The following is a 12,579-nucleotide window of genomic DNA, read 5'->3' as shown; positions in this document are numbered from 1 at the left end:
AGACAGAGACAGAGACAGAGACAGAGGGAGACACAGAGAGACACACACACATACACAGACACAGAGTGGCAAAGACAGAGGGGGGGGGGAGAGAGAGAGAGAGAAAGAGAGAGAGAGAGAGAGAGAGAGAGAGAGAGAGAGAGAGAGAGAGAGAAAGAGAGAGTGCTTTTATAAGTGTTTACTATGGGCTAGCACTATGCTAAAAGCTGGGACATGAATTAAAAAAAAAAAAAAAAAGACAGTCCCTTCCCCCAAGGATCTTACATTCTAATAGAGATAAAAGCTCATTAAAGAGACTTGGGTAGCTGAGAAGCTTGGTAAGGGCAGGAGCAAGAGGGGTATTGGTACATGTGTGGTGGCATGTCTGGAAATGGAAATATAGAAGAGATAAAATAGGGCCCAAATTGATCTACCACAGTCTAGGATGGCTCTAGGGGTCACATCCAGTCTTCCAATTGTAAATATTCTCCCTGGTGATGGGTGATGTCATTGCTTCTGAACAGATGGTAATAGCTTCCCATGGAGGAATGAATGGGCACTGACATCAGAAGACTTTCTAGGGTGGGGTAAGTAAGACAGTGAAAACCTCCAATCTGAAAACTAGTCACCCAGCATGACCTCAAGGCATGTCACAAAAGGTTCAAATATACGTTTTCCCTTTTTCTTGAAGCTCCAGATAAGAAATGACTTGACTGTCAGGGAGTTGATTAGCTACAATAATGAAGAAACTGGCTGCAGACTGAATGAGCTGTGACCTAATTGAATCACAAAATCTTTGAATGTATTAAATGTTAATGAGAAAATGAACAGCACTTTTTGTTCATTCTTGCTCAATGGAGACTGCCTTGGATCCCCTAAAGACATTTCTGGCCGCTTCTCCATTATGCAGAGGAAGTACAAGTTAGGTTAACTCCCAGATAAGAAGGAAGTGGAGGCTCGAATTCCTGCCAACAAAGATCTTGGCTTTACAAACAGCTTATTTCTTTCAGGATTCCAGATTAATGTTATCTGGTTCATTGGTTACATAGTACAACCAAAAAAAAAGCCCAATCACTAATCCACAAATAAGCTAACATTTGTACATGTTGATTTGACTGATTGTGAAGTTATTTTCATTCATCTTTTTTTTTTTTTAATTTTTTTTTTTTTATTTTAAACCCTTAACTTCTGTGTATTGACTCATAGGTGGAAGAGTGGTAAGGGTAGGCAATGGGGGTCAAGTGACTTGCCCAGGGTCACACAGCTGGGAAGTGTCAGAGGCCGGATTTGAACCTAGGACCTCCTGTCTCTAGGCCTGGCTCTCAATCCACTGAGCTACCCAGCTGCCCCTCATTCATCTTTTTGAACCATTCTGTATAACTAATTGTTTTTTAAAGGTGATGACTGTCCACATAAATCAATTTCCCTTCATTTTTTTCTTTTAAATGCTGAAAAGGATACATATGCATACATATACATATTGTATATATGCACATATATGCACAAGATAAACAGAAACATATAAGCTTCATATTGGTGTTGTTATAAAGCTTTATCCCTTCAAACAACCAAAAGCCATTTATTATGTGGGTATTTATGTTCCTGCTACTGTGTTTGGTACTGGGGGTGAAAAATACAAAAAGAAAATAATCCCTATCCTCAAAAGTCTTATAGTTTATCTAGTGATTCATGAAGATAGCTAAATGTGAATTGCTTCTTGCCTGGAAATTCTCAAACTCTCACCCTAGAAAAGTCTGGGAAAGTTGTAGAGTTTACAGTCCATATACAGAGGAAATTTCAAATGTATTTAACTATTTACCCAAGATTCATCTTCAATTTTCTGGGTTTTAAGAATGTTTTTATTTCCCCTAAGAATTTTCATGCAACAGGAAATCCATGAGACCTCCCAGCTCCCCAGCTCTACGGAAAAGAGTTTCTACTGGACTATCACTAACTTAAATGCTTTGTCATTTGTTGAAGGAGCCCATTTGTCATTTTCTACGTATGTCCATTACACTACTCCATCAGTTTGTGGTGACAGAAGAGCCCCTTCTACCTATCCACTAATTTGACAGGAGGCTTTTAAAAAACATTTTTCCTTTCACTCTGTTGGTACCTCAGGGAAATCTCTGCAGACTTCTTACAAATATGGTACAGTAAAAAGAACATTAATCATGGAATCAGTACCCTGGCTTCAAATCTCAATTCAGCTATGTACTATTTCTGTGACCTTGAACAGGTTACTTCATCTGAGCCTCAATTGCCTCATCTGCAAATTGGGGCTAATACTACTTGTAATGCCAACATGACATGACAGATACATGTTATAATTACAAAACACTAAATGAAAACGTCATTGCTATTTTGCCTATTCATATGAATAATAATAAACTCCTTTTCCTGCACAATGAGTTTTTAGTCCCTTAGAAAAGAAAATTGATTCTAAGAATGATGGAACAAAGAATTATGTTTACTTGAGAGCTGCAACCCCCATGAGGAATGAGCTCATATATCACATATCATGCTTATAATTACTTGAACTACTAAAGAGGAAAGGAATATCCTTCACCAAAGTCACCAAGAAAAATAATGCCAAAAGAAATATAAGACTCAAAAGCAGACAGCCAGGCAAGGTGCAAGCCAAGGTATAATGACTATTTTATGTGATTCTGGGTTCCCTGGTGCAGGAGGTCTCTGGGAAGCCATGTGGCATCATGGACAGGGTGCTAGATTAGGTGTTCAAAAGACCAGGGCTCAAATCCTGTTTCAGATGCTTATTAACTGTGTGACCATGGGCGATCCCTCTGAGCTTCAGTTTATTCATCTATAAAATACGTGTAACAACAGCATTTATTTCCCAGCACTATATTAATTTGAGTTATTATTATAGGAGCTATGACCGTGTCCCGTGTATCTTTTGATCCTGTCCCCACCTCCACAGTATCAAGTATAGTGATGAACACAGAACAGATGACTGGAACATACCTGTCAACTCATCATCTTACCTTCGAGATCCTCTATGGAGACCCTGTAGGCAGAAGCATGACTGTGAAGTTTCCACCTGGCGCACAAACTGTTTGGCTGAATTCTTTCTGCTTCAAGATCTGTCACTCCCAGGAACACTGGAATGAAATAGAAATGTTAATATCTTGATTCTGTGCAAAATGTCTTTTATAGTGTCCCATTTGTATGCAGAATGAAATTTTTTAGGGTTATAGTTACCAACACAACTCTGGAATTAAATTCAAAATAAAATAATATCTAGAGAGCTCCTGCTTTCCATCTTTTAAGGGTCAGAAATGTACTACAGTAGAGTAATGAACAAATAAAATACAAATATCAACCAAGGTACAAAAGATAACCTCATTCCATTGAAATCGCTCTCTCCAGAGTTACTAATGATCTTTTAGTTACCAACGGCCCTTTCTCAATCACCATTCTCCTTGATTTCTCTGTAGCCTTCGACACTCTTGACAGCCTCTTTTTCCTTGATACTCCCTTCTCTTTAGGTCACCACACTCACCTGATTCTCCTCCTACCTATCTTCATCTACTTCTCTGTCTTCTTTGCTGGATTGTCATCCAGATAATCACAGGTGGCTCTCAGATTTCTAAACTAGGTCCTTTTTTTTTCCCTTCCTCTATACTACTCCCCTTGGAGATGTCATCAGCTCCCCTGGATTTAATTATCATCTCTGCTGATGATTTCCAGATCCATCCATCTTGCCTTAACCTCTCTGCAGATCTCCAGTCTTGAATTGCCAACTGCCTTGCAGACATCTCAAAATAAATGCCCAATAGATATTTTAAACTCAACAATGTCCAAAATTGAACACATTATCTTTTCCCCTAAACCCTTTCACTCCAAATTTCTTATTGTCAAGCTCATTACCATCCTCCTAATATCCGAGGTTCACCACCTAGTTATCAGCCTCAACTCTTTACCATCTTTCAGCCCCTTCCCATGGCATCAATGCCTGGCAATTTCATCCTCGTAGCATCTCTGAAGCATATCCCCATCTCCTCTGGCACTGTCACACTCTAGTTCAGACCCTCATCACCTCACACTTGGACTATTGCAATAGCTTCCTGGTGGGTCTGCCTGCTTCAGGTCCCTTTCCACTCTAATTCATCCTCCCTGCACCCATTAAAGTAACATTCCTAAAGCACAATACTGACCATGTCACCCCCAACTCAATAAACTTCAGTGGCTCACTATTGCCTTCAGGATCAAATATAAAACACTCTATGTGGCATTCAAAGCCCTTTATAACTTAGCCCCTCCTACCTTTCCAGGCTTCTTACACCTTATTCTCTGAAAAGTAGTCCTCAATCCAGTGACACTGTCCTCATGGCTGTTCCAGGTACAAGACACTCCATCTCTCAGCTCAAGACATTCTCTCTGGCTCTCTTCCATGCTCTCCCTCCTCATTTCTGCCTTCTGGATTCTTTGACTTCTTTCAAGTTCCAAATAAGATTTCATCTTCTCTAGGAAGCCTTTCCCAACCCAATCCCTCTAAATTCTAGTGCTCTCCCATTATGTACTTATCTTGTATATCTTAGTTATACAGAGTTGTTTACATTTTGTTTCTTCCATTAGATTGTGAGCTTCTTAAGGGCAGGGAATGAATGGCTTTTGCCCTTTTTTTGATCCCACTTAGCAAAGTTCCTGGCATATACTAGGTGATTACTAAATGTTTACTGGCTGACTGACTAGTGTCAATGTGGTACAGTAAAACGCTCTGGATTTGGAGTTATGGAACCTGCATTCAAATCCTGGCTCTGCTAAGTTTGCCTATATGACCTTGGTCAAGTCAGTCTCTCAGTACCATTTTTTTCTTATCTGTAAAATGAAAATACTGGATTAAATGATCTCTAAGGTCCATTCCAGTTACTTAACTCTATTGGGCCTCAATCTCACTTGAACTGAATAAAGGAAAGAAAACAAGCATTTATTATGTGCCAGGCACTGTGCTAAGCACTTTACAATTATTATCTTTTGATACAGCTAGTAAGAGGAAAAGGACTCGTACAAAAATATTCGTTTCAGCTCTTTTTATGATAGTAAAGAATCTGGCATTAGACACTAGCTGTGTGACACTGGGCAAGTCACTTAACCCTATTTCTCTTAAGTTCCTCATTTGTAAAAGAAGCTGGAGAAGGAAATTCTAGCATCTCTGACAAGAAAACCCCAAATGGAGTCATGAAGAGTTGGTACGACTCAACAACAACAAAATCACTTACCCTCTTAGAGCTCCCAGACAATTCTCTAAGATTATATGTTATAAAGCAGTACCCATATCCATTACTAGCAAGATTTCCTTATTTAGAGATCTCTATAACTGATGAAATCAAAAGTTGGGTCAAATAAGAGAAAAGGGAGGGGAGTTCTTGAAATGCCACAGATCTGTCTTTGACTCTATATTTTGTTGGACATTTTTGTCAGAAACTTGGCAAAAGGCAAAATGATGACAAGCTTATCAGATTTGCAGATGACATGCAACTGGGAAGGGTAGATAATATATTATAGACTCATGATCCAAATAGATCTCAACAGCTGGAACAATGTGCCAAATTTCAACAAAATGAAATTTAATATAAATAGATAAAGCATCCTATACTTGGGTTAAAAAACAAAAACAAAAACAAGCATAAGATTGGGAAGATACAGCTAGAAAGCTATTTATGCAAAAATATCTAGGACTTTTCATGGACTGAAAGTCCATAGTGTGACATATTAGATTTAAAAAAATTCATGTGATCTTAAAATGTCTTAATTGAAAGAGTTTTTAGACCAAAGGAAAAGATAATTACATTCACTTGATCCATATGAGGACAAGTTTGGCATGTTGGGTCCAATATGCTCCATTTAAGAAACACTATTTAAAGTGGTAGTGGCGACAGTAAAATGAGTACTGTTTGTAGTGTCAGGGGGCCAAGGTTCAAATCTCTTCTTTGACTCTTAGTACTTGTATGAGCTTCAGCAACTTAACTTTCCTGGGCTTCAGTTCCCTCACCTGTAAGATGAGGGGGGTTGGACTAGATGGCTTCAGAGGGCCCTTCTAGAGCTAGTATCCAAATAATTTGTGTCAATGTAAGAAAAAATTTCCAAACATTTAGAACTGTCTAGAAATGCAATCGGTTTCCTCAAAAGATAAGGAGTTTCTCATTCCTGGAAGACTTCAAATGGAAGCTGAATGATTGACACTTGCCAGGAGTGTTGTAAAGGAGATTCATGTTTCAGGTTGGATTGGATATCTGATCTTCTAGCTCTAAGATTCTATAATAAATTTCTGCAACACAGTTCTCATATTTTCTAGAAAACTTTTTATGGATCTCTCTATTGTTTCTAACACATTTTCCATTATTCCATGATGCCAACTTAGTAAATTATGACATCCCTGAGGGCAAATACTCTGTTGTTTTTCATCATTGTGTTCTCGGGACTCAACATGGGACCTTTCACATGTCCAGTCCCTTCTAATCTCCATTTATTATGTTCTACTCCCTCTCCCAATGCCAACATAATAAGCAATCAAAAGAATTAAAAAGTCATGAAATGAACTTCTATTTCAGAGTAGTAGTGATAGCAGCAATTCCCTATTACATTTATACTGTACTTCTAATTATGATTGGAGAAATTGCCTCTATATTTGGGGGCAATGATCCATTTAAAATCTTAATTTAGGGTCAAAAAGTCTCATCAAAGTCAAATAAAAACATTTTAAGAAGCAAATTATTTTAAATTAAGCTAAAATCATAAAAAGCTAACTAATAAAATTAGTTTGAGGATTTTAAAGAGACATACCAGGAGTTTGATTTGTTTTATTTTAAGAATAAGGCATATAAAACATTTTTGTGACAATGAGGAATATTTAAATTCACTTCATCAGTTTAACAGATATTAATTGATTCCTGTGTATTTGAAGAAGGAGGGAGAAGCTGGTTGGAAGCTCCTGGCAATGACAAGTCCCAAATTTAGGGAGCAGCATAAGAGCTCTACCAGAGAAGAGGCTTCAGTGAATCAAAGTTCCTGGAAAGTAAGATCCTGTGGTAGAAAGCTTGCAACCAGAAGAAATCTCTCTATGGCACAGTTTTGACTAGAGACTATCTCTGTCCATCAGCAGACTCTGCCAAAGAATATGGAAAGTTTTACCTCATTTGAAAAATTAAAGCAAAAAAAAAAATTTCTGTAAGTTCTTATCACATCCATCTGAGTTCCATGTAATGACAATCTGCTATTCCACTGCCAAATATGAACTACTTCTTTACCTTCAGAAGTATATTTTCTTTCAGCAAACACTAGATAATCTGTACTCTGTTCCACTAATGAAGTTTTAGATGTTAATATTATTTCCTACAAAAGACCTAGGTCAAGGGAAAGAAAAAGCCATTTGGGAAAGAATTAACCAAAGAATCAAAAAGTAGGATTATAGTAGAAACCAATTTGCAGAATCATTTCTGGAGACTAAAACCAGCAGGATTTGAGACTTACAAGTCTTCACATCGCCTGTCAGAGCATCACTGAAACCAGAAGGATAAGAAGCAAACACTTTCACGTTATATTCTGCTCCACTGATGAGGTTTCGAATCAGAATGGTGTTAATATCATTCCCCACAAAAGTCTCTAATGCTTGACCAGGAACTGAAGGAAAAAAGAAAAATGAACTTTAGTAATAAAGGAATTGGCAGAAAAGGATACTGCTTGAAACTTACCCAAAGATGCAATATTACTTTCAAATAAAAAGATAAAATCAACTAGCTATTTGAAAAAAGTGGGGCAAAGCTGATTGATCTTTAAAAATATACTTACTACTAATGGGCTTATAGACAATCCTGTAGCCCTTTGGTGGTGAAGATGGAGGATCCCAAGTAATTCGCAATCTGTTATACCATTCATCTGAGACACGTAAATTTCGGGGACCAGAAAGTGACACTAAAATGGAGAAAAATGAAAAAATATTGATAAAGTATTGTACTCATCTATTCTCCTTGTGTTGCTGTTAAAAAGAGAAAGTTAAGCTATTTCAGAAAGTGGGAAAGGGGAAATGTCCAAAAAAAAAAACACTTTTTTATAGGCCAGTAACAAAGGAATGACATTCCCCATAGTAGCTTGTCCTTTTAGGAATCCAGGACCTTATTTTGTGGGAAGCCCCCATCAGCGGAACCCACCCACCCTTCAGTAGATACCAAGAAACAACTCCCAAGCAATCAATTCACCTTAAAAATTGCCTCCATCAAATAGGTTTTGAACAATGATGCATATATAACCCAGTAGAACTGCTTGTCAGCTCTGGGGGGGTGGGGGATGAAAGAGGGGTAATCATGAATCATGTAACCATGGAAAATATTCTAAAGAAAAAAAATTTTAATAAAATAAAGAGAGAGAAAAAATGGCCTCAATCTCTAAGAATTACTAAGATTTCTTGAATGCTTTTGATAAGATATTAATGGTTATGTCCACACCCTTAATAGGGAGATGCTTCCAAATAGTCTGAACAGAGATATCCCATCCTATATATCCATCAAATTCATCAAGGAATTGCCTTGACAGACCCTGCCCCACTCTAATAAACTCCTCCTATATTTCAACTGTTTTGAGTCAAAGCTCCTTACACCAAACACCAAGTTTATTATTATTAATATTATTAATATTCTTTATGCTGAAATTTGATTGTCATGAATACTGCTTAAAACAAATAACCAGCAATAGGTGCTCAGGTACCTTTTTATTCTATAATGTTGTAGTGGACAATCTGTTATTCCTTTTTTTAGTAATGGGGTTGGACATAATTCATCAAACAGATATTGAGCATCTACTATATGAAAAGCACCAGCTTGGGTTCTGAGAGCACAATGATAAAAACAACAACAATTACCCACAGTCTTTTGCTCTCAAGGATGTCATAGTCTACTAAGTCTGTATTATAGTACAAGATAGTGTATAATAAGGACAAAAGAGAGATCTAGAGAAAGTATTCTAATGAAGTATGAGAAAATAAAAGAGCCATAAAATCTGATACAACAGAAACATTAATAGCTACGCTTATTGTTAAAATTGGGTCTGTTAGGCTTTTAAAAATACACTGAGGGGGCAGCTAGGTTCTCAGTGGATTATGAGCCAGACCTAGGGAAGAAAGGTCCTGGTTCAAATCTAACCTCTAAGGAAGCAGCTTCCTAGCTGTGGCAAGTCACTTAATCCCCATTGTCTAGCCCTTGTCATTCCTTTGCCTCAGAACCAAAACACAATATTGATTCTAAATGGAAGATAATGTTTTAAAAATAAATAAATTGAATATAAGATAAGGAATCTGAGATAAGAAGCAGGGCATACTGGTAACATTAGGGTTAGATCTGGAAATATTCTGTGTTCTGTCCCTTGACCCAATAATATTTAACTAAGGAAATGGGGATATTTAGCCAAAAGAACATGTTCACCGTCTTCAAGTACTTAAAGAGCTGTCATGGATAATGAGGACTTGATATTTTATACTCAATCTGAGAGAGTAGAACTAGTAATGATAGGTAGAAATTATAGAGGCAGATTTAAGCTTGATAGAAAGAAAAATTTTCATATAATCCAAGGGTCCAAAAGTAAAATGGGTTATTTTGAGAGAGAGAGAATTACCCCTCACTAGAGGTTTGCAGGAGAAATCTGGAGACTATTTGTTGGGTATATGATTGATGGAAATCTTGTTTCGGAGTGGCTGACTACTACAATGTTATATAATTCTGTCATTCTGTGTTGTTCTCCTTAGTCCTGAGTCATAATATTATCTTGGTGTTGTCAAAATGTTAAGGCAGGTCATGTAACTATGGAAATAGAAAAGGTCTAAGCAAGACTCAGCACAACTAAATTCCATGAAACTGGAGACCAATCCATCTGTCTTGAATTTAAAATAAATCAAGCAGCAGGCATAAAATAAATGCAATATGCTCTTTTGTAGAGCACTGTATTTTCTGTAATCAAATTTACAGCCTTTTAGCCATTGGTCAGCACTGGAAGTTAGCAGAATGACTTGGGGACAGGGAGGAAAGAAAAATGATAGTACTATTAAATATAAGAGCCACTGCAAATTTTGTAAGTCAAGTCAAATTTGGACAGATGAATTTTCTCCCTCTCTCTGTCCTTTCCTCTCTCCCTTCTACTCTCTCTTCCTCCCTCCTCTTTCTATTCTCTCTTCTTCTCCCTTCCATTTCTTCCTTCTTTCCTCCCTTTACCCCCTTCCATCCTTTCTTCCATCTTTTCATTTTTTTCTATTTTGTTTTTAAATCACAGTTATTTCCAGATATAGCCTCTCCTCTCCCTTTGCTTCATCCTCTGCTATCCCCAGTGTACCTAACCTTATAAACAGCTGAAAAGGGGCAGCTACATGGCTCAGTGGATTGAGAGTCAGGCCCAGAGATGGGATGTCCTGGGTTCAAATCTGGTTGCAGATACTTCCTAGCTGTGTGACCCTGGGTAAGTCGTTTAATTCCCATTGCTTAGCCCTTACCATTCTTCTGCCTTGGAACCAATACTCAGTATTGATTCCAAAACAGTAGGTAAGGGTTTAGAAAAAAAAATTAACAGCTGGAAAAAGACAGTTAAACAAAACCACGGAATATGGCAATAATGTCCTGGCAGCACCTGCAACATTCCATGCTGAATCCCCCATCTCTTCAATGAAAGGAGGGAGATCCATTTCCCCAAATCTTCCCAATGGACTTGATTGGTCATTGCCATTAAACTGTATTTGCCTTCATTTGGGATTCTTTTAGTTTATATTACCATAATCATAAACCACTTACTTCATTCTGCATCAGTTCAAACAAATCTCCCTAAGTTTTTTTGCTTCCACATATTCACCACTTCTTAGAATAACATTATTTACATTCATATGCCACTATTTGTTCAGCCATTCCCCAAGAGAGGGGCATTCATTTTGTTTCCAATTATTTGCTAACACAAAAGAGGGCTACTTCCTTGATATATATGCCCAGGAGTAGGATCTCTAGGTCAAGAACAGAAACAACTTAGTGATTTTCCTCGAGGAATTCCAAACTGCTTTCCAAAATGGTTGCACCAGAGAAATCTACCTATTGCCAGTCTGAATGCAGAGTGCTGAGTGTAGACCTCAGGTCCATTCTACCATCTGCTTAATGCTAACATCTTAGCACAGACATCAAAAGTTGTCTAGCCATCCCTCAGGAGCATAAGTAACATATTCCTGATAAATAATTTTTAAAATTTCATTTATGAAAATAATGGATTTTCAGGCAGACTATTTATTATCCAGGGACAGAGGGTTAATACTCACATGTTTTTCCAGGAGCTGACACACTGACCCCTTCACCATCAGAATAGATGGGAGTCACTGTGACTTTGTATTCAGTATCTGACAACAGAGGCTTGAGAAGAAGTTGGTTCTGTTTTCCTGGCACCATAACCTAGATTGAAAATCAAAGTCCCACATTTATAAATCTCCTGGAATTTTCTTCCTACTGTTTCCATAGGAGCAGAGCCCCTTGACTCCTTGACATAATAAGAACTGAGGGATGGATAGAGGGAGAGGAGAGGGAAAGAGAAAAGAAAAGGGGGACACTGTGAAATCAATTTTCCGTCTGCAAAAGTCACCCTCATGGGCACCTTTTAATTCCAACCATTAATACAAAAAGTTTAAATCTGTGACTGATGAATTGGACTGAATAACGTTATTCTCTCTCAATCCCAAACTGATCCAAATGACTAATGTTCAGTATGAAAAGCAGGTGTTTGTGGCTCTTGGGGAGTTCAGTCTACATTGGCCTGCTGTCTTTGTGACTCAGTATAAGTAGTCCCTTGAAAATTCAGTCTTCCTTCATTTTACTATCCCCTCAGCTATAGCCCAATCCTAGGATTTGCTTGTTTCAATCAAAAATTGGCACTCCAGCACTACACATCCCATGTTAATCCTCTGAGATAGCAACTGCAAAAAAACTATACAGGCAGCATCAAAAGCTGAAGCTTTTGTATCTGAGGGGGGTACTTCCTAAATGCAAATACCACATCACTATCGCCTTAAGGAACTCCAAAAATAAAGTTGATTGAGGTGTTAGGTATTCCTGGAAGGGAGGTACAGGCTGCAGTTTCTATGAGCATCATGGTAAGTAAACTCTGATCTACCAAATCTTCTCTCAGTGCCAGAACTTCTTTCAGTAATGATCTCTTCCAGGCTTCCTATGGTAGCCCTCCTGAATACCACCTGAGCAGTCAAGGAAACAAATCATTTCTAGAAAAGATGCTGGGCTGCTAGACTTGTCTGGAAAGAGTTAAGGGAGTCAAAGGCCTGGGACAGCTGGAGTTGCTCCTCAAAGGAAGGGCCAGGGTAAAAAGCCAACAGGCTTTAACCATGGAGTTTGGCTCAGTTGCATTGCCTTTGGATGAGAGGAAACCAATAAATCATGAACTGAAGTCTAGAAAGCCTTTAGTTGAACCCTGAAGTGACTGTAGCTTGGATTTGGTTAGGCCTTCAAAACAACATTTTACTTTTAAAAAATTTTAACAAAAGGAAGTCTAATGGATGTCTTTATATTAGTTTGGAGAGTCAATTTTATGTCCCTCTCTAGGAAGCCACAGGTA

At 37.9% G+C, this 12,579-nt stretch overlaps 1 protein-coding gene across 1 annotated transcript in view; it reads right to left on the bottom strand.

Annotated features, from left to right (window-relative positions):
• Positions 1-12,579, bottom strand: part of COL14A1 (collagen type XIV alpha 1 chain) — a 274,304-nt gene that overhangs the window by 127,848 nt on the left and 133,877 nt on the right. Inside the window, exons 21-24 of the mRNA XM_044684203.1 lie at positions 11,279-11,408; positions 7,792-7,914; positions 7,474-7,623; positions 2,985-3,101 (exon numbers count right to left, since the gene is read on the bottom strand). Of these exons, the coding sequence (XP_044540138.1) occupies positions 2,985-3,101; positions 7,474-7,623; positions 7,792-7,914; positions 11,279-11,408 (520 nt within the window). The remainder of the gene's footprint in view (positions 1-2,984; positions 3,102-7,473; positions 7,624-7,791; positions 7,915-11,278; positions 11,409-12,579) is intronic.

This window comes from Gracilinanus agilis, chromosome 1 (genome assembly GCF_016433145.1).
Source record: "Gracilinanus agilis isolate LMUSP501 chromosome 1, AgileGrace, whole genome shotgun sequence".
NCBI classification, from domain to species: domain Eukaryota; kingdom Metazoa; phylum Chordata; class Mammalia; order Didelphimorphia; family Didelphidae; genus Gracilinanus; species Gracilinanus agilis.
The sequence above is the reverse complement of the archived record's forward strand: the minus strand, read 5'-3'. Positions and strand labels throughout refer to the sequence as shown.